Source organism: Polyergus mexicanus, unplaced genomic scaffold, assembly GCF_030449975.1.
Source record: "Polyergus mexicanus isolate NDT 795.1 unplaced genomic scaffold, iyPolMexi1.0 SCAF_6, whole genome shotgun sequence".
NCBI classification, from domain to species: domain Eukaryota; kingdom Metazoa; phylum Arthropoda; class Insecta; order Hymenoptera; family Formicidae; genus Polyergus; species Polyergus mexicanus.
In genome coordinates this window covers 2,194,200-2,218,178 of record NW_027223326.1, presented here as the reverse complement: position 1 = coordinate 2,218,178, position 23,979 = coordinate 2,194,200, and the positions used below count along the sequence as shown (strand labels likewise).

The 23,979-nt window shown below is 29.0% G+C and overlaps 1 protein-coding gene across 4 annotated transcripts in view; it reads right to left on the bottom strand.

The window, feature by feature from the left end:
* Positions 1-1,164: 1,164 nt before the first annotated feature.
* The window catches only part of LOC138933943 (myelin regulatory factor-like protein), a 58,893-nt gene continuing 36,078 nt past the window's right edge, over positions 1,165-23,979 (bottom strand). The window contains exons 3-18 of one of the 4 annotated variants that reach the window (XM_070297218.1): positions 19,371-19,595; positions 18,208-18,299; positions 17,808-18,115; positions 17,472-17,735; positions 16,320-16,498; positions 16,025-16,244; positions 15,790-15,948; positions 14,507-14,833; positions 12,261-12,520; positions 11,617-11,964; positions 11,351-11,525; positions 9,511-9,586; positions 6,904-7,019; positions 6,569-6,819; positions 6,270-6,486; positions 1,165-4,609 (exon numbers count right to left, since the gene is read on the bottom strand). In XM_070297218.1, the coding sequence (XP_070153319.1) occupies positions 4,532-4,609; positions 6,270-6,486; positions 6,569-6,819; positions 6,904-7,019; positions 9,511-9,586; positions 11,351-11,525; positions 11,617-11,964; positions 12,261-12,520; positions 14,507-14,833; positions 15,790-15,948; positions 16,025-16,244; positions 16,320-16,498; positions 17,472-17,735; positions 17,808-18,115; positions 18,208-18,299; positions 19,371-19,595 (3,295 nt within the window). In that variant the 3' untranslated portion in view covers positions 1,165-4,531. Of the gene's footprint in view, positions 4,610-6,269; positions 6,487-6,568; positions 6,820-6,903; positions 7,020-9,510; positions 9,587-11,350; positions 11,526-11,616; positions 11,965-12,260; positions 12,521-14,506; positions 14,834-15,789; positions 15,949-16,024; positions 16,245-16,319; positions 16,499-17,471; positions 18,116-18,207; positions 18,300-19,370; positions 19,596-23,979 lie in introns of all 4 variants that reach the window. The other 3 variants (XM_070297219.1, XM_070297220.1, XM_070297217.1) reach the window with 3 other exon arrangements.

The window sequence follows — 23,979 nt, the reverse complement described above, 5'->3', positions numbered from 1 at the left end:
TGGGACGTGTACGAAATCAATTGCGCAAACCGAACTTTTTCCAAAAAATTTGTTATTCGATCAAAATATTTCCAACGCATGCCCAAATCATTTTTCTACATAATTTCGACTAACAACTAACAATAAGCACTTTTATCACCAAATTGGCAGTTTTTTTTTATTCTCGTATTAAAAGTAGTGGGACGTGTCCGTAGTTGATTGCACACAAATTCTTCTACTTCTTCATTATTGTTGAATCATTGTCCTCCCAACGCCTCTTTTTCTCGGACCAAATGGCAATCACATGGGGATAAACCGGAATTGTAGGGGGGATGTTCAATGGTGGTCCAGAGCAGTTGAGCCAATTTCTTGGATTACGGCGGCGGTGTGAGGCTTAGTGTTGTCGTACAGAAGCAACATTTTTTCCGTGCGTGATTAGCTTCAGGTACATCCCACTACTTTTTATGACACGGAAATAAAAAAACTGCCAATCTAATGGTAAAAGTGTTTAGATGTTAGTATAAACTATGGAGAAAAATGACTTGGGTATGTGTTGGAAATATTTTGATCAAATAAAGAATTGTTTGGAAAAAGTTCGATTTGCGCAATTGATTTCGGACACGTCCGATTACTTTTTATGACACGGAAATAAAAAAACTGCCAATCCGATGGCAAAAAATGCTTAGATTTTAATGAAAACTATGTAGAAAAATGACTTGGATGTGCGTTGGAAGTATTTTGATTTAATAAAATGTTTTAGAAAAAATTCGGTTTATATTTGACTTGTTCACGTATATATATATATATATATATATATATACGTGAAAATATATATATATACGTATGAAGAAAAATAGTTTATATACACACTTATATATATATATATATATATATATATATATATATATATATATATATATGTGTGTGTGTATATAAACTATTTTTCTTCATACAGAATACACGCGTAGACCGTAAGAATGTTAATGCATATATAATTAAAGCGCTTGGAAATTGCTTGTTAAGCAACTTCGATAACATTATATGGTTCGTATTTAAATTATGAAAATTCGTTTATATCGCTATTAAGCGAACTTAAATGTTAATTATATAATTTAGATATATCGTCAACTATTATTTTTAAATTAAAAAAACTGGTTCTTTTATTCCATTATATAAAAATTAAAGTGAGCACACGCGTACATAATCAAGGATACAGAATATATGTTTGCTATTGTAATATAAATGTCATTTACTCTAAGATATTTATGTCTACATTTCTATAATTTTTAATACAATTGTGAGAAAGTATGTGCATATAGACTCTCCATTACGCATTAAACATTTACTGTACAATATTTTTAGGAACTCGCAATTCTATAATATCGTTTAATTTTAATATAAATACAAATAGTATATACTGAAAACCAAAATATATTAAAACGATTATAGTTGCCTTGATGATATCTATTCTGTTACTTTGAATAAGAAATATTCAAATTATAATTGTAAATATAACTTACTCGAAACCAACGGTAAATTACGTGTGTTTTCTTATTTGAATAATAATATCATATAACATATTATAACATTAAATATTCAGCATTGTTTGTACATAATCATGACATAAAATTAATTATACAACAGATGCGACTTTTTACAATTGAAACATTATGATACTTTTTTTCGTGCAACATATATCTTTTGATGATAAGGTAAATGGCCCAGTTTCTGACATCTTTAGAGCAACGGTCCCGTTTTTCTATTCTTTACGAACACGATATATTGTCAAATCCAAAACAAACTGTTTTAATATGTGCATTAAAGCTTTTTGAGTAAGATTCATCCATATTTTAAGTTAAATCATTCAGATGTAATAATTAGATTACTGTTTTAATAATACTACTGTCGGGGTTCCTGACACTGTCGAAGCGTTCATTTTGACACCAACGAGTACTCAGTTTCTGACACTTCGAGATGTTCAAGATGTCATCTCGAAAAGAAGTCAAATTGTCCTGCGTATAATTTCAGCAGTAATAAACAATGTTTAATTAACTTGTAGATATTATATTTCGTCTACATATATATACAAAAACTATATATAATATAAAATAAGACGTATTGAATTAACTGTCTCCAAAATCTCCATCATCTCTTTCTCTGTCTCTATTTACTGCAACAGATTTTTTCTTTTTCATATGTATATTATCAAGATATTAAAATACAAAAAAATATATGAAAATAAAAAACAGAAAACAAAATGTATCTGTAAAAAAAAAGAACGCTGTCAAAAAAAAGTCGGTGTCAAAAACTGAGACATAACCCTGATTACCATATGTGACGCACTTATTGACTCCGGGAATTTAAGAGAAAAACTAATATGAAGATAAACTATTATTTATCTGATCGATAATGTGGTTCGTGCTGAACATGTTCACATAACTTTTATGTCATTTGATACTTACATGACGCTAAAAATCGGCGATTTTATATCTGCTACCGGTGTTTCAACTAGGAATGCCATTCGGAAGCCACTGAAACGCGAAAATCGTCCCTTTCACCGATAAATTTAAATATGAAAGATTTTTTAAAAAATGTGTCTGCAATAATCAACAGTAAAATTTTTAATTTGCCTGTAATTTTTTTGATATTTGACGAAAACTTTATTTATTACAAATATAAATTCACCGTCGGTGTCAGAAACTACGGCGGTGTCAGAAACTGGGTCATTTATTTTAATAAGTTTATTCAGTTTTGCAAATATTTAATATGCCGCTATCGATTAGTATCATATATTATACACAATTAAGATATCATCTACATTAAATATATATGCAAAATATACATACTTACAAAATGATTAAACTTAAAAAGAGAGAGAGAGAGAGAGAGAGAGAGAGAGAGAGAGAGAGAGAGAGAGAGAGAGAGAGAGAATTCATACAGCACAGAATATTTCAATTATTTTGTAGCATTATGTTACAATCTTGGAAGTTGCAACGTAATATTGCGCAATATTACAATTTTTCAATAAAATATATTATGCAATATGTTTGCAATCTTTCTGTGCTATATGGAAAGTTTCAGAGGAAACTATTAGCAATAAATTAAAAAGATGTAGCATGCTGATGGGTATAAAATAAAATATAAAGCATATAAAACCCTTTGATTTATTCATTAATATATATGTCATAGTCAGATTACATAATCTGTTGTTTTATAAAATTAGGCATTTTATAAAGTGCGGCCACACATTCTCGAATCATAATTGAAAATAAAATATATTACACAATCTGGCTAAGAATTTTAGTTTTTTTTATAAAACACTAACAAGCGACCCGTCACATTGTCAAATGCAACGATTTATATATCATTTTAGATCCTGGTTGATTCATTTCAATCATTTTATGAACAGCGCGTTTTTACCAATCTTACTTTATGTTATTTGATAAAATAGTCATAATAAATGTTTTTTATATTTTTTTTCTTATATCTCTCGTTATTATTTGTTTTCGAACATTATTTTCAAGAATTTTATTTATGTTACTTTTATAAAACCTTCATTGTAATAAATATAACAAGTATTCATACAAGCTTTTTTTCATTTAGGAATATACGTGATTAGTTAGCGCTTTATAAAAAGACTAAAATTCTTAACCAGATTGTAAAATATTTCATTTTCAACTATGATTTAAGAGTGTGGCCGCACTTTATAAAATGCCTAGATGTTTTATAAAACGACGGACTATATGTAACCTGGCTACGACATATACATTTCGTAACGCGCACGATAATAATATGGTGTTCAAAACCATCAAATATCCTTTTAATAGCAGTAACACAGTAGCAATAGATTTTCTGATAATTTTTGGTAAATATTCATGTTAAAATGAATGAGTGAATAGTTACCCGATATTTTTTTTAACAAAAATGTCAAGACGTCAATAATTTCCAAGTTACAATTTGGAACATTCTATATCTTCTTATCTCATATATCGAAGTTTAATGAATAATTTCTTATATTTACACCCGTGTAATATTATCAGTGGATTGACGATGCATCATACTCAATTTGTTAACACAACAAAAATATAATAAAATGTTCTGATTTATAGCATGAGAAACAAACAGTGAGAAATAATATACCCATCAACTACTTGATTGATCGTTTGTCATTATTGTTATCTACTTTGTGATGAATAAGATAATTATTATTATATATTTTTTTTCACACATGTAATACCTAAAGAAATTTCCTGCACAATCTGATATGTATTATATTAACTATATAGAATTCTAAATCTATATATTTTATATATATATTTTACGTTTATATTAGTAAATAATATACTATATGTGTGTATAATGCAATACACAATGATATATAAAATACATATTGTATGTACTGCAAATTATGAAAGCAGAGAAAAGATTACAAAGGCACAAAGACTTTATTTTTATAAGGTGAAAAGTCCAACTCCTGTTAGATTCTTAGAAATTTATCGTTAAATTTCTTACTATATAATAAACATTTGTGCACTGTACAAGAAAAGAAAATTTATTGTTCATCGCAATCTCGATAAAAGTGCAATGTAAATTCCAAATAATCGACACCATGTTTGTTTCTGCAAATATTCTGTAATAAAGTAATTAATGAAATTATTGTAGAGTTATATTAAAAACAAGATGTTATTTTCAAGGAGAAGTGTTTAATGTAATAGTAATTAAAAAGTAAGGTTCCCTGTTTTATTACGATTTTTATTTACAACTTAAGTACAAATTGGATTTATTATGTTAAAATAGAACTTTTTAATATAGACTTTGAAAAGATTGATACACTTGTCCCATTTTGATACCGAATTTGAAGATTTTCTCGGTAAAAATCCGGCTCTTAATGTTTAAATTATTCTTGAACAGTATTCTGTATTGCTTCATCAAAGAGACAATTCAAAAAATGAGACCTGGATTTCTCCCTAGAATCCTAGAGAAATCTAGGCCTCTTTCCTGTGAACTTCCCTCACAATAATGCCAGATTTCACTCTGCACATGGAATTCAGAAACTTTTGTAATCATTTTTAGCCGGATTTTTACTGAGAGAATCTTCAAATTCGGTATCAAAATGGGACAAGTGTATCAATCTTCTCAAAGTCTATATCAAAAAGTTTTATTTTAACACAATAAATCCAACCTTGTTTGAAATATTATAGAGCATCTTTCTTACAGCCTGACTCTGACTCCTTCCGATTTTTATTTGTTTGGGCCGCTGAAGAAACACCTTGGAGGAAGACGATTTCTATATAATGCAGCTATACAGAATGCTGTTCAAGTATGGGTTAAACACCAATAACCGGATTTTTACCAAAAGGAAATCTTTAAACTTGCCAAGGTGGGTCAAGTGCATCAATCTTTTGAAAGACTATATTGAAAACCAGTCATTAGCTTAAATCTTAATCTGGGACCCGGACCGAACCGAAACCAGAACCGATAACCGTCCGATAACCGTTTTTTTAATAGAATCGAAATCGTAAACCGTATTGAAATTCTGTTAAATTTATAAGACCGGACCATAATCGGACTATTAAATTTACGGTTCTTTTCGATATTTTTTCGGTTCTTGCAATTTATTTCTATAAAACATTTTTATTATATTTTTATATTACTAATTTAAATTTTTTGTCATTTTTTTGGCTAGGTATCATTGGAAGATAATAAATCTCATGAAAATAAAATTTTCAAAAAATCAACGGTGAAAAAATTAATGAATAAAAAACAATAAATGCATAAAAATAATTACTTTTAAAATTAAGTTTTTGTATTTTCAAGAAAATAAAAAAATTATTTGATATTACTTTTTTTTTATTTTATAATAAAATATATATAAAAGAAAAAAAGAAGTAAATTTAATAAATTCTGTATTTTTACATAAAAAGAACAATATATTTGCTAATAAAAAATAATCTAATTTGTTAGAAAAAAGATAGAAAAGCAATAATTTTAAAAGAATCGGAACCATAACCGAAAAAATCGTAATTTAAATGGTTTCGGTTTCCTTTATTTATCAAGAAACCAAAACCAAAATCGGAACAGTTATTAAATATTTTATTAAACTGTAATCGGAATCGAATCCTAATTTTGTTACGGTCTCTGATTTTAATACAATAAGTCCATTGTAACCACAATTTGTGCATAAGTGATAAATAAAAATCGTAATAAAATAGGAAACCTTACTTTTTGAAATCAAAGTATATAAACATTGTGAAAAAAACTTAATAAATATATTACATTAATATAATTACCTCTTGAGGTTGTATCGTAGGTATTCGAAACTTCAAAGTCTTCCTAAGATAATGAGCGACGTCGAGAGAAAACGACTGATCGCCCGATTGATTATTATTTTTAATATACTGAGCTTGTTGCGGCACAGTGTAACTCCAGCCGCACATTGTTTCGTCCATATTGGAGTTCGGCGAAAAGGGACACTGTTGCACGATCTGCCAATACCATGGCATGCCGCTAAAAATGTTATTAATGCATTGACAGAAATTCAGTATTTCTGTTATGCGTAAATAAAAGTATACGCACATTCCAAACTTACACAAAATGTAGTGTTAAATGCGTATCCGGCATATGTTTCGACAAAGGTATAATGCAACTAATATTGTTGGGTCTATCTGGCGATGATGGCGAGCAATATCTTTGATCCAAAGAGGTGTTGAAGTTTTTCGCTACCACGAATAATTGCGGTCTAGGTTCCGGTGGTAAGGATCCCGCAGCGTTACTAGCGACTTCTCCCCAATCTGCACCAGTTTCTCGCCTTGTCCGTTTATGTAAATACTTGTAATTAATCTAGAAAATAATGTATATGCATTTATATATTTGTTATGATAAATATATCCAAAAGAGATGAGAATTTTAAACAAAATTCTATACCTCTTTCACAAGAGTTTGAGTGCTAGGATTGGATGGACTAATACCATTTTGGAAACCTTTAGCTAATTTCCGTTTCTCTTCATGTGGCATGTTCAATGGCTGTTCTAAGTGATCTGCTAAAAAGTAATAGAATAAAAAATAAATCTCTCTATATTAATAGAGATTTATTCCTCTTCCCCCTTCTTATAATCTTGATCGTAACATATCTTGTCAAAATTATGATTTTGAGTAATCTACAAAAAGCTTTAGCCATTGTTTGTTTATTAAAAGTTATTTTTAATATAAGATTCTCTCACACACACGCATGCACGCACGCACGCACGCACGCACGCGTTATCAAGTTTCGAACGTAAACTGACAATGAAAAATTCCATATATTGGATGTAATTTATATGAGTATATTTTATATATACTATATTCATACTATACATATATTTAAACAAATACACAAACCTTTATACATATAAAACATTTAAAAATATGTTATAATTCGAAAAGTTTTACAATTTCATAAAAATGTATAGCATTTTATTAATATGAAATATGAAAAGAAGAGTTTGTAACTTTTCGCGCAAAGTAGGTGATCCCACATTGCCCGATGTTTTCAAATTCAAAAGCACATAATAAAAAAAAAAAGTTGGGATTTCAAGTACTAAATGTGGAGTGAACATTGCTTTGCGTGGAAAGTTGGAAACTTATATAATTTATATATAATTATAAACATCGTTTTTGCACCAAAAGTATTGGACGATGTGGAATTAATGTTATTTTGTATAGAAAGCTGCAAATTTATATAGGGCCTCGTTCACATCCTCGTTTTTTTAGTATTTTTAAAGATCTACATGTTCGTTAAGTGTACGTTGTGTAGAGTTTGGTTATTATTTAAATCTTTGCAATACAATTGGTTTTATTTTGCTAAAACAAACTATATGGGGTTTATGGGATCGCTGATTACAAATATGAAGACAAAATTTAAAAATTCAAAATAGAAAATACAATATGGCAGCCAAAGTAAAAAAAAAAATTAACTGGATTACACTATAAATAGTGTAAGATATTTCTCGAGTCGCAGAAGAAAAATATCCGGAATTCTATCCTACGACCTAGCTCTCAACTTCGACTAGTATCTTGCTATCGATTATGAGTCACGCACTGCTCCATGCAACCGTATTCTCTCTGCTCGGTTATATATTCTTCTTTGAATTTTATAGCATTTTCAAATGAACAGGTTAATCCAATCCGGATCGATTAATCACTATATTTTACTACGAATTCAAGTCTTTTATTGGGAGAGACGATGCAGTGATGTCATTAATCGCTCTCAAAGCGATTAAACCTGCTATATTCAAAAACGCTATTACAATAGCTGGAATTTCATATGTATGAATTTTCGAGATTTTTAATTTCACAATTAAAAATTAAAAATTTTAAATAACGAATAAATGTGTGTGTCGTAAAGTCATAAAGGGGTTAATAAACATATAAACTGTGTCCTATATTGCATTTTTCATCGTCAATCCATGTACAAACTTTGATTTGCTCATAACCATTTAATAAAGAACAAATGACGGGTAAAAACTTTTTGAAAATTACTTTATCGTAAATCATGAACTTTTACACCAATATATCGAAATACATATATCGAAAACCATGTATTTTCAAAAAAAATGGTTTAGACAAAAATTATTTGACTAAAAAGAGGATATAAGAAGGTGCCATTGATTTGACCTTGGATAATAGTTTGAATGTCACATGAAGATCACCTTTAATTTCTCAAATGGAAAACTTCATTTCTCATTATATATTCTTGTAGTACAGCTCGAGTGGTTTTCAAAACATTATAATAAAGTATTTTTTTTATTAAGTATTTTTCGAGTTATTTTATATCTTAATCTGATATATTTTGATATAAAAACTAAAATATCTCGTAAAATATTTAGTTTCCGATTATCGTACCGTAATACTTTTATGTACAGAATAATAAGACAAATCAATTTGTTAAAATAGATACATTGTAAATAATTACATATTTTTTCTCAAAAACAATTATTTTTTTATACCAATTGATTTGTCTCATTGTTCTGTACATACAAGTATTATGGTAAGATTATCGAAAACTAAATATTTACGAAATAATTTATTTTTTATATCAAAATATGTCAGATTAAGATATAAAATAATTCGAAAAATACTTAATGAAAAAATACTTTATCATAGTGTTTTAAAAAGCTCTCGAGCTAAGCTACAAGAATATGTAATGGAAAATAGAAGTTTCTCTATTTAAGAAATTAAAGTTGACCTTCATGTGAGATTCAAATGACTATCCAAATTCAAACCAATGACACTTTATTATGTCTCCCTTTGAGTCAAATAACTTTTGTCTAAAACATGTTTTTTGAAAATGCATGGTTTTTGAAATATTACGGTGTGAAAGTTGAAATGGGACATCCTGTATATATTAATGACAAAATTATTACATGTGTGTGGAGGGGAAGGGAAAATACATTAATGTAGAGATTTATCGAATAAAGTATGTTATGCATTGTTGGGTTATTCTAATCTATATACGTTTGAAATTCAATATAGAAAAATTGATATGAAACTTACAAATGGATTTCTTCTCTGGCGGATGATCAGGCTGAGAATCTTCCAACTGATGAATCTCAGCTGTGCAACAATATACCTAAAAAACAGTGTTTATTCAAATTAATTAATAATATTATATATATGTATATATATATATATTTTTGTATATGATAAAATTCTGATTTTTCGAAAATCGACATAACGATAAAAAAAGATTCAAATTTTGTTGAAATATTACGTAATTTTATGGTAAACTATCATTTCAATCGAACCGGAAATTGATATTTGCGAGTGATAATAAAGTATTGCAATAAAAACAATAATGTTTCCAGTTATATTTATTGCGAAATTATAAAGTGAATCTCGTGACGCGTTGCGCAGTTCCTGCCTGCCCGTTGTACCGCACTCGTAAATAGTTAATTATTTTCAATTATAACTCAAAAAATGACAAGAAAACCTACCCAAGTGTTACACTCCGATTTTTTTCAAATTTGGCACAAATTTACCAAAAGTAGAATTACCAAAAATATTTGACCCGTATTTTTTCATTTGTGCTCATAATTATAAAATGTGTGTGTTAGGTTAATAACATATGTAATGAGCAACCCAAAAATCCTTTATGTTTTAAGCCACTTCAATTAAATAAAGCATTTCAATTTTTTTTCAATCTTGTTGCTGATTTATTTAAACCATTTATTGTTTGAATAATTTAAAACAATGCACTTTACAAATTTAATGCCATATTTAGAATCACTTACGCGAATAACTTTTATAATATATGGTCATTATACTGTATTTTTTCAACTTTTTTGCTGATTTGTTTCAACATTTCATTATTTAAACAAATAATTTTGCAAATCTTACTTTACATTCATAATTAGCGATTCGAAAAACTTCTACATCTTGCATTAAATTTTGTTTCTTTTGCATTTTTGTTGTACTTATAATGGTAGAGGATTGAATATTGAAGGGTATTAACTACCCGTAAAACCGCTTATGGATACAAATGAAAAAATACGGGTCAAATATTTTTAGTAGTTCTACATTTGTGCCAAATTTGAAAAAAATCAGAGTGTAACACTTGGGTAGGTTTCCTTATAAACCTGGAACAAAATTTTGTAAAAGGAAAAATCATTTCAGAATTTGCTCAAGAATATGACATTTCAAGGACATCAGGCTGTTTTGAATCACCCTGTGTAATCGTATTATATAACGATTAAATATAAATATGCGATTAAATATTAGATATATACAGAGTGGCTCACGTAAAGTGTTACAAGCTAATAACTCTAAAAATATTTGTCAAATCAAAAAAATTGTTCATGAGAAAGTTTCATGTTTTCAAGGGGCCTTTCTAACTACGTAAACATAAAAATGCCCCCGCTCCCCGTCTAAAGGGGGCGGGAGGTACCTTTAAAATTTTAAATGGTACCTCCTATTTTTTATTGCATATTTTTATAGCTCATCTGGAGAGATTTTCAAAACACTATAATAAAGTATTTTTTCATTAAGTACTTTTTGAGTAATTTTATATTTTAATCTGACATATTTTGATACAAAAAATAAAATATCTCGTAAAACATTTAGTTTTCGATAATCTTATTGTAATACTTTTATGTACAGCATAATGAGACAAATCAATTAGTGTAAAGAAAAAAACAAATAATTGTTTAAAAAAATACATTGTAAATAATTACATACTTTTTCTTAAAAACAATAATTTTTTTATACTAATTGATTGATATGGTAATAACAATTCCTCTATCAAATTTATAGTCTTTATTCTTGCTGACAACAGTTTATAGCAGGTTTCTCGACAGATTTGGCTATTTGAGATTATAATTGCAAATTATACGAGTACCTGACATGGACTTTCGAGTTCAGTAAAGTGTGCGGGACATTCTTCAGGTCTTCCTAAAGGAATCGGACCTTTGTTAGCGGATGAGGAATCTACATCTGAGCTTTGATCGTTTTCATCTACGTTACTAGGGATAGCGCCCGCGCCATTTCTACTGAGCCAGTTTCCAGGAAATTCGCTGAAAAATGTATTACGAATATAATAGTTTTAATAAATCTGTATATAATAAAATATTTTCTTTTATAATGAACATAAAAAAATTTACTGACTTATTTTTTTCGAGCTTAGGTTGGGAACCCGGATGGCTTATTGGATACCATGTTATTTCCTGAGAATACAATTGCTGTTTTGTGTGAGGAGGTGATGTCGTCAGGGAATTACTTTTGACAGATAATCCTCCATCTAATCCCCTCGTGTAAGATCCATGCTTTGTATACAAAGGAGATAATGTACTATGCAACAATGAATTATAACGGTTCTCGTAATTAGAAGTCGTGGATATCATCGATGGATGAGCTGGACCAATGGCCAACATTCCATTACTTGCCATGTTGGACCATTCAATGCTACTACGTTTCTGATATTCCAAGAAATATAAGGTTGCCATTGCAACTAGGCTGAAAATTTTAATATCAATATATTAATTAGAGAATATTTTATAAAAATAAAGTCGAATTAATTCTCACCGGCAAATTAAATTTCTTATTTAATAATGTTTATCTAGATAAAAGTATCTAAAGTATAAAATAACAATGTACAACGTATATTGTTAATCAAATATTCTTATTCAAAACCAGGTAAAATTCTACTAAAAATCCAAATAAATCCAATATTTGCCATATGGATGACAGTCAGGTAATTTGTCATATCGAGGATTAAAATACTATTACGAATTAAGGAACTAAACAATTACCAAAACGCCATGATGAGAATAAGTATAACAATGATAATTTGAATAAATTTATTGCTGCAGAGAAGTTCTTCCTCTCTTTCAAGCCTTTTCGTCTTTCCGTGTAAAGATGACTTATTATTGATGGAAGATGAATATTTATTGCCCGATATACTGGATACTGTGCTGATGGAGCTCTTTAGACTATCGCCCCGTTTCAATTTTGCTAATCGTTTATTTATTCTCTCTAATTGATCTATTCTCGTTTCTAGACTATCTGTCACCTGTAATAAAGCCGTATATACTTACTTAGATAAAGGATATACATTATATAAATTTATTTATATATTATATGGAGTGTATCACACAAAATCATTGGATGTGTCAAGCAGATTTTTTTGGCAGTTTAAAGTCGTTTTTTTCTTGACGAAAATATCGAAGTAGACTATTATTTTTTGCAAATTTTCAATTTTTCCAATTCTTTTAAATATATGTACAAGATGTTTGTTTCACATAAAGTGTTACAAGACGTTTTCCCTGAAATTTGATATTGTACCAAAAATGTTTCAGATAAAATTTATAGAGTGTAGAAAACGAAAAAAGTTAATAATTTTGAATTTTAACTAAGATCATTTTTTAAGGTCATGTGAAAGTAAACCTAGTTTTTTAAATAAAACTATTCTAATTTTTTGTACAAATTGATTCCTCGCAATATTTGGCGTTTGTAAGAATATGATGGCCAAAAATTGTAAGAATTATGATGGTCAAAAATTGAATAGTTTGCGAGATATTTTATACTTTAATTTTACATAATTTTACATAAACTATATGAAACACAAATTTCATAAAATATTCTTTTTTCCATTATCTTGCTTCAATACTTTTATGAACAAAATAATAAGGGGAATTAATTAGTGTAAAAAACATATTGTTTAAAAAAAATAATATATATGTATATATATATATATATATACTGGGTGGCCCATTTTAATCCATCCAGTTGAATATCTCAAAAACCAAGCCCGGAAGAGAAAAATGTTTTAAACAAAAGTTGTGTGGCTTCAAGGGGGCCATAAGATGGTGACAATGATTTAACCTTGGAAAATCATTTGAAGGTCATGTGAAGGCCAACTTTAAAATCTTAAATGGAAAACCCCATTTTTTATTTAGTATTCTTGCAGCTTGCCTCGAAAGCTTTCCAAAACACTTTAATAAACTATTTCTTTATTCAGTACTTTTTGAGTTATTTTATATTTTAATCTGACATTTTTTGATATAAAAAATTAAATATCTCATAAAATAGTTAGTTTTTGATAATCTTACCGTAATACTTTTATGTACAGAATAATGATACAAATCAATTAGTATAAAAAAAAATTGTTTTTAAGAAAATTATTTACAATGTATTTTTTTAAACAATTATGTGTTTTTTTTTGGCACTAATTAATTTGTCTTATTATTCTGTACATAGAAGTATTACGGTAAGATTATCAAAAACTAAATATTTTACGAGATATTTAATTTTTTATATCAAAATATGTCAGATTAAAATTAAAAATAACTCAAAAAGTACTTAATAAAAAAATACTTTATTATAATGTTTTGGAAAGCTCTCGATGTCAGCTACAAGAATACTAAATAAAAAATGGGGTTTCCATTTAAAATTTTAAAGTTGACCTTCACATGATCTTCAAATAATTTTCCAAGGTCAAATCATTGTGACCATCTTATGGCCCCCTTGAAGCCACATAACTTTTGTTTGAAACATTTTTTTCTTCCGGGCTTGGTTTTTGAGATATTCGACTAGATGGATTAAAATGGGCCACCCAGTATATATATATATATATATATATAATTAAAAATATAATATAAATATAATAATTTGCAATAAGCAGCTAATATTATAACGATAGATTATAGTTCTAAGTTATAACGATTAGCTAATGTAAGTTTTAAATTAAATTTTTAATAGTTTTTAATAGTTGCAAATTAGAATTCTATTGAAGTAAATTCATCTGACATTAACTATAATATTTGGTTAAAAACGTAGTTCTTTAAATTTTTAACTTATTTTGTGAAAAATCCTTTTTCTAATCGTGTATACCTCGAATATTATTAAATAATTGTCTCGACATTTTCGCTAAAGAAAAATCGTGTCCAAATTTGTCATTAGAAAATCTCTTATTAAATGCATGACATTCTGATGATTCTGGATCCATCTGCATATGTGTACATAATATCGTATAAAATATTTTTTTTTGAGATCCTACCTTACATAATTCCTTGACGGCGCCAACATTCTCCATAAATATCCTCTCTTTATTTACCACCAAGAAATTTTCTATTCTCTGACCGTTCGGTAAAACGATATCACCTGCCGGCAGCACAGCTTCCGGTAGAATTTGTTGAACCTCTTGCGCTATGACACCAGTGTCTTCCTGTTTCACATCCAGACCCGAGTGCTGAGCGAATTCCGGGGCATATCGATAACGAACAACGCGTAGCTGTTGTACGTTTCGTAGCTGTTCACGCGTATCCACTTCTTGAACACTTTGCTTGGCTCTTGCATCACTAGGTTGAACGATATGACCTGTTACCTATAACAAATTTAATTCTTGAATGATATTGAATTTCATGCGTAAAAAAACGTGAACAACGGATGTTTATATTATCGATATAATCAAAACTTTAGAGAAAAAATTGAATAAAAATATAAAAAATAAATATATCTATATCTATATACTATATCAAAATCAAGGTTGTTTCGGAGATGTAAATAATTACCATATATATATTTTTTTATTCGAAGAACAATTTCAGTTATAAATGATATTATTTAAATAACTTTATATCTCTAAATAAGAGTATTCAAATAATATATTCTGGTTATTTATTGTTCATAAATATAACAATTGTTTATATAAATAATAATGATGTAAATAAAATTCTTTTACATATTAATTAGAGAGAGATATCTTATATATTTTCAAAATATATATTACAAAATTGGCAAAAAAACTGAAGAAAATTGAATTGCATATATTAAAGCTTGTTTTAATATTTTTATATTTAATGAAAATTGGAATAGTATATTAATATATTATATTAATTAATAATATAAATAAAAATAATAATGGATAATACAAATAACAAATACTATAAATAATGGATAACACAAATAATAAATATAAATAATGAATAAAATTTTAATCAAAAATAACAAATTAAATAAAAATTTCTTTAAATAATACTGAATTATAGATATGTTTATTTATTACAAATATATATATTTACAATTTTATATGCATAATGATATATTTGTAATAAATATTGTTTATTTAACTATGTAAACAATAAATATTTTCTTTTACTTTTTACTTTATATGTATATGTATATTATATTAATAATACTAAATTAACCCTGTTAGCATTACATTAACATTTATCAAGAGAAATTATAAACAACGTGTAAGATAATAAAATCAGAGAAAATCTTAATTACGCGTAAAAGACAAGACACCCGTTCTCGTAATATAATCCAAAAGTTGTATACCTTCATATTGCCATGTACAACAAGAGCTTCGTCCGGCCTGTCCGTATTAATTCCAACTCTGCCTGCATGATATACGCTATCCGGGGCGGCTCCTCTCTGCCATCCACCTTCAACGCCTGCACCACTGCCTTCTGATTCAAATTGTCCTGGATTACTTGCCTGTAACGCATAAGACGTATGAGAGTCAATCTACAATTTCTTCACAAAATTATTTTAGACTATTAATTTTACATACCCTGACAATTATACGTTCTGATGCGTGAGCCACTACTTGATAACTGGCTTGATCCGCGGTATGAGCGTGCAATCCGACGACCAAATGAAAATACCTCTGATCTGGATTTGGTTTTCCCTTCTTGCGCATATTGTTACTCGTAGTTTCGCTAAAGTGTAAGCGACCAACCGTCACTTTCGTGACACGTTCGCTGCTTAATTCGACTCTGTAACACCAATATCTATCGTAGCGTAATTCAGCAATATCCAATTACATTACAGAGATCTCTATATACTGCGCTTGTATATAAACTTACGTTACAGGGTGAAAAGGTTTCTTGCTTCTATCGCTTTGACTTTGTTCGACTCTAATTGTTTGCGACGGAGACTCCACTTTGACTCCGTAGAAATGTAATTGGAAACCACTTATCTTTTTCAGACCTTCACCAGTTCTAACGAATATGGCCTCTCCTTGAAGTTGCGAGTGACATGTTATCTAAAAATGTACCGCGTGGGATAAAGTTCCGAAAAGTACTCATCCCCGATTTTTTTGAAACTCAGTATATCGACGCACTGATTACGAATATCATAGTGAAAATTGGCGATTACTTGATTTTCATGGTAAAAACCATGAAAAACTCATAAAAATTATAGTTTTTACGCTTATCTCAATAAATACGGAAAATTATGATAAATGTTTTACACAAAAGTTTTAGATCTCATAGAGATCAAAACATTTTAGGTTCTATACATTTTCACCGTACGAATAATAATTTTCGAATAAATGGAGTATAAAGACAGTAACAGCGTTAACGTAAAAATCCTAACTTTAGAGTGTTTTTTAACTGTGAGTCCCCATTGCAAACCCATATGGAAAAGTGTATGCGTGGAAATAGTGGGTTCCGCCCCCCTGTGAGGAGCTTCACTACCAAAAAACTAGACGAATAGGTTTGCGTGGAACCTCGCTTTGCGTGGAAAGTTGCAAACCCATGTGGAATCGTATATATACTGCAAAGTACATGCTTAGATGGGAGGACAGATATAAGATTTAGAGACCATCGTTTTTGTCGAAAACTATCACTCGTACGGTAAAAATGAATAGGACATGAAATGTTTATCTCTATGAGATCTAAATCTTTTATCTAAAACATTTATCACAATTTTCCGTATTTACTGAGATAAGCGTAAAAAGTTATAATTTTTATGGGTTTTTCATGGTTTTCACCATGAAAATCAAATAGTCGGCGATTTTCACTATGATATTCGTAATCAGCGCATCAAAATACGTAAGAATACTGAGTTTTAAAAAAATCGGGGGTGAGTACTTTTCGGAACTACACCCATAAAATGTATAATAAAATATATAATATATTTAAAAAATTCACAATTTTTACAATACACTTTTGCTATTATATACATATTTAGATTCAGGAAAAATTTAATCTGCGATATATTTCGCTTTCCTTTACCTGGAAATGATTCTTTTTCTGGCAAACAAATGCATCATCCGAATTGCTAAAATTGAATCCTTTGTCCGCGTCCACCCTGTAATGTGGTATCGGTAATTCTTTGAGATTGTGATCGCAAAGAACATGCCAAGATGTTTGTTGAAAAGGATGGAACCGAATGCATTGGTAACTAGCGTCGATGTAACTGCTGTCAGTGACCTCATCACTATCCAATACCGCGCTACTGCTACTGCAACTGTGCTCCACGGTACCCAATTCAGGTTCCTGAAGAGTCAATAATGTTGCAAATAATAATAATCGAAACAAAAATTTATTATATCCGAAACGTGAAAGCACCTGTTTGACGTGGATAAGGCCATCTTGGCTAAGCTTTCTCTTTTTCGGAGCTGATTGTAGAGATGAGTACAACGTATTAACGCCAGCCGGGCTGTGTTCGTGCGATAATGGTACCAGAGATGGTCCTATCTGAGACTGCGTCGGAAGACTCGATGTTCCTGATGTGAGATGAGATGTCAAAACCGGCGTTAATAGTAGAGGATCTGTCGTCGTTGAAGGCAACGCTCTCGGAGAAGGTGGTAACAAATTAGGCGGATATTGGTTATTTTGGTGATGCATGAGAATTTCTTGTAAGGCCGCTTTTTGATCTGCAATTACGTATATATACATACAATTGCTGAATTATAATTTTATGTTCTATTGTCAAATATTTTACGTAAGCGTTAATTTATAAACTCACGTGGCGAATGCACGTGTTGAGTGTCATTATGTCCCGGCGGTGAATACGGTGGCTCGCTTCCGCTGTCCGGAGGACTTTCTGGTAATGCATGTCTGAAAAGTGCAATGTTCTCTCTATAGATAAATTTTCATCAAGATATTAAAATGCCTGAAAATCATTTTTCTATTAAACTGTATTTTAAAACTTAATTTCTGTTCTCTAAAAAAAAAAAAAAAAATATTACTTAAAATCTTTCTCGAGAAAAGAGACGTCGAAAAGTTAACAATGATTATTTCTTAATCAATAAAAAGAGAACTTATTTCTAAATATAATTTGTTTTTAAGTTAAAACAGTGATACGCATTAGAGATATATGTGATACTTTTTTTTTATAATATAGATCTAGGAATATTATGTTTTAAAAGCTTCTCTCTCTCTCTCTCTCTTCTTTTTTTATTAACGCAGAGTGCAATTTTACACTTAATATTTATTGTACTTAATATAATCTTAAAATGTGTAAAAAAAGATATAAATATTTATATAATATTTTTATATAATTTAACGTACTTGTTTCACTTTGGCACAAGTTTGAAGATTTCCTGTCGGTAAAAATCTGGCTCTTAATGTTTAAATCATTCTTGAATACTATTTTGTACTGTTACATCATCAAAAAGATAATTCGAAGAAAGCGGCTTGGAATTCTCTCTAAAGAAGTCCAGGCCTCTTTCTTATGAATTTCTTACGATAATACCGGATTTCATTCTGCACATTAAACTCAGAAAGTTTTGTAATTATTTGATCGTTTGAAACATTATGGACATGGAACATCCTTCCTAGAGTTCAGTTCTGACTTCTTTTGATTATCATTTATTTGGGCGGCTAAAGAAGCATCTTGGAGGAAGACGATTTTCAGATGATGCAGCGATACAGAATGCTGTTCAATAATGATTTAAATATTGAGAGCCGGATTTTTACCGAGGGGGAATCTTCAAACTTGTGCCAAGGTGGGACAAGTGCAACAATCTTCTCGAAGAGACTATATTGAAAAGTAATCATTAGCTTATATTTTAACACAATAAGTTCAATTTGTGCATAAATAGTAAATAAATTTATAATGCAACAGGAAATCTTATTTTTTGTATGTCTGTGATTCACTTCAATAATTCTTATGCGAATTCAACTTACGGGTGAACATACAACTGCGGATCTTTGTAACCGCCATTATTGTTAGGTACTGTCGTAGTACCAGAAATGCACGCTATCAAAACTGGATGTGTCATCGGCGAAGGTAATCGTGGTGATGATTGCTGCTGGGCGACGACCGGTTGCGACGTAGGTGCTTCGATCCGGCCATTGTGAAGCGCAGTTCCACCCCCATTTTCATTATGCGCGAGAGTGTCCGCAAAGTATCTAACGCAAAATTCAGATTTTTTATCTAATATATCTTCCGATACGTTTGTTTCTTATTTTTTCCTCTATAACATGCTTGCAAATTATTATTTGCTATATTTTAATATTTATACAACGAAGATATAAGTATTGTATATATATATATATGCGTGTGTGTGTGTGCGCGCGCGCGCGCGTGGGTGTATATATAAGGGGTGTCTTTACTCAAATTTTATAAAAAAAATTTTTAAGAATTCCTTGATCTTCTAAATATTTTTACTAAAAATTCTAAGTAAAGAGAATATATTTTAAAGATTTTTTGGTGCGACTTTCTAAAATAAGTTTTTTTATTGTATCCATTTTCTAATGTTTTTTGCTCATACGAAGAAAAAAAAGAAACAACATAGAGCCACTCAAATTTCAAGTGCTAGATTTGTGCAAATGTAAAAACTGAAAAAAATTGAATAACTTTTGAAGATAAACATTTTCTATTTGCATAACATTTTAATTTTTTTCACTAAAAATTACAATAAAAAAAAATATATATATATGTATTTTGTATATTCAAAATAGTTTGTTAAGATATTGGATATATAAACACAGACATATAGATATATATTTAAATCAGGGTTGGGAACGTTACTCTATAAAAGTAACGCGTTACCGTTACTGTTACTTTTTGTAAAAAGTAACTCGTTATCGTTACTCGTTACTGATTTTAAAAAGTAACGCCGTTACCGTTACTTGGAAAGTAACGACTCGTTACTTTTTCATTATGTTTTTGTTTTTTGTAATGCTAAAATAAACTGTTAGATTATAAAATTATTTAATAATCAATATTAAATGTAATAATCTATGTTAAATTAAAAACTCTAAATTAGTCTCTACCTATATAGCAAGCGTTTTTTATATTAAACTTATTTAATGATTCTAATTTTTTATGTTAATATCTTTACTTTTTAATACACTTATCTTTATAGGAATTTAAATTGTAATTTACAAATTTCAATCTTGTCGAAAATTTTTATCAAACATTGTTTTTAAATATTGATAAGAGAAATATTGATATTATTAAGGGTATCCCAATATTCACTGTCAGTATTGTAAAATCTATAATTTACGTTATTATAGATTTTCAGTACTGGCAGTGACTATCAGAATGCAGCCTATGATAGAAGGCTACAAAATATTTTTCAAAAAATACATCTATTGAATAGATATAAGATAATAAAAACCAAAAAATAACGATAAAAGTAACGGCTAATTTGTTACTGTAAAAATGTAACGACGTTACCGTTACCGTTACAAACAGAAAAAAGTAACGATCGTTACCGAAAAAAACGATAACAACGTTACAAGTAACGCGTTACTTCCCAACCCTGATTTAAATATATTTTAAACACATAATTTATACAACTTGGCTTATCGGTGAATTGTCTACTGCTTACAATATAAAAGCAAAATGATCAAAGAGAGAATTTTTTAAGATATTTCTCGCAAAAAAATTCCATGAGAATTCCTTGATTGTTCTAAATACAAAAAAAAATTTTTGAGAATTCCAGATTTTCCCAGTTTTTCTTGTTTTTCTAGAAAGTAGACATTTTCTAGAAAGTAGACACTCTAATATATCTTCTTTAGAGAAGAGAGATGTACAATTATTTGATAAAAACCATATATATATCATACGTTGTATACGTGTTATACCAATGCCTTTTTATTGATCTTTCGAGAACTGTGCGTGCCAAGAGCGCAATTGAATTTGCAAAACACGAGATATCGTTATCGTCTGAATCATTCAGTATTCCGTAGAAAATGATGTTTTGACAATTCGCGTTTTGTCCCACGAGTTGAGAAAACTCGCGAGTGTTTCACCGCACGGTATGGGTACTATTATGCAATTTCCGTGTTGAAGACTTGGCTACAATTTATACTTTTGTTCGACGAGAGAGAATTTTCCGCGAATTCTTAATTAGAAAATAATGAAAACATTCGCTTGATAACAATCTCTATCGAATAAAAAGAATCATGTAAAATACCCATTCCTTTTCATTGCATAAGCCAGCCAGTAATTATATTGTCAGTTGGAAATTCTTCATTCTTTAAGTATAAATTATAGCCAACTGTATTGTTTTCATTATTATTCTCTATGTTTTATATTTTTATTTTTTTACTCCGATATCTTCTAAAATTGCATTATCTTTCTTATTATTCTCCAATTAATGTAACTATGTATAATAAAAAAAAAATAATAAGAGTGAGCACGTTTTTATAGACTCTTCTCTTTTGCCAAATAACCATTTCACATAAAATCATTTCGCATTTGCGTCACGACTATGAATTTTCTTCTCTTATCTATCTAACTAATGTTTTTTTAAATAACATATCTGTTGCGTGTTGATCATGATGCATACACGTGTACACATCAAAATATGCGTCTCACGCAGAATCGCAAGAATAAGATGTATATATAAAAAGAGATAAACAGAAATATTAATAAGAAAAGAAATTTTTAAGATATTTAAAGTTGTAAAAAAATATAATTAGTAAATATATATATTGAATATATATATATAATTAATATATATAACTTTTAAAATGGGACACCCTGTATATATATATATATATATATATATACATATTTATACAGGGTGTCCTATTTTAAAAGTTCCACCCTCATAACTTTTCAGGATCAACGTTTGAAGGAAAACGACTCGGATAAAAGTTGTAGGGAACAAAGGGGGCTATCTTATAGTGACCTTGGATTTGACATTAAAGGTCATTTTCAAGGTCATTTGAAGGTCAACTTCTCCTTTTTTAAATGGAACCCCCTATTTTTTATTACATATTCTTTTAGCTTATCTCGAGAGCTTTCCAAAACACTATAATAAAGTAAAGTAAGTTTTTTATTAAGTACTTTTTGAGTTATTTTATATTTTAATTTGACATATTTTGATATAAAAAATAAAATATTTCGTAAAATATTCAGTTTTCGATAATCTTACCGTAATATTTTTATGTACAGAATAATGAGACAAATCAATTAGTGCAAAAAAAAATACATCGTAAATAATTTTTTTCAAAACTATTATTTTTTTATACTAATTGATTTGTATCATTATTCTGTACATAGAAGTATTACGGTAAGATTATCAAAAACTAACTATTTTATGAGATATTTAATTTTTTATATCAAAAAATGTCAGATTAAAATATAAAATAACTCAAAAAGTACTGAATAAAAAAATAGTTTATTAAAGTGTTTTGGAAAGCTCTCGAGGCAAGCTACAAGAATACTGAATAAAAAATGGGGGTTTCCGTTTAAGATTTTAAAGTTGACCTTCACATGACCTTCAAATGATTTTCCAAGGTCAAATCATTGTCACCATCTTATGGCCCCCTTGAAGCCACACAACTTTTGTTTGAAACATTTTTCGATTTAACGCAGTGTTTCTGAGATATTTGAGTGGGTCCTTTAAAATGGGACACCCTGTATATATTTTAAATAGATATATATATTTGATAGGTATATATATCTTAATTTTACTGGATAAACGAGATGACATCTCGTATTCAAATATTACTTATGTTAGATAAATAAATTTTTTTCCATTAATTCTTTTCTCTTGCAATGATTCTGGGGGACTTTTAATGAAAGACGAGTGCTGGATTAGCAGGGTTACCACTGTGCATGCTGTGATTCCATCAATTCTGTTCTGTCTGCCTCTGTCATTATATCATTACACCTCTGCGGTCGTTATCTGCATGGACGTCTGTATATGAGCCAAGTGTATATACGCACGATACGGGCGATATTGTGTTTGCGTATAAAGAATAGGTGGATGCGTTTCCTGGGTATATATGATTACGTCAGTATACGCAAGCAGGTCTGGAATAAGATGTTTTTGTGCCCCAAGCTATTAATAGAAAGTTGAGAATCTGTTGTATTTTCGTGTGTTGTTTGTTTTCTTATTTTTGTAAAGATTCTTATAGATCCGTTGCGGAATATGCAAGTTTAAATTATTAAGTTTAATACGTTATACATTAACAATCATCGATTAATGTCATATAATCTTATATACACATATACGAATAATTTCGTTTTAACTAATTAATTTATTTTAATTTTTTTCTACTTTTTTTACAGAGCTTCCAACTTATTAGATCTATTTATTTTTTTCTACTTATATAATAGCATCATAAATTCTTATGATTTCCTGGAATTTTTTAAGTTCCTCAATAAAATCATGTATATTTCTGAAATATTTAATTTCTACCGTATTATCGACGACATATACGTAATGACAACTGCATTTTTAAAGCTCTTATGTAGATTTCTTGATTGATTATATCTAAAGATCACTTTACAAATAATATGACGCATTTTCCTCTGGTAATAAAAAAATAA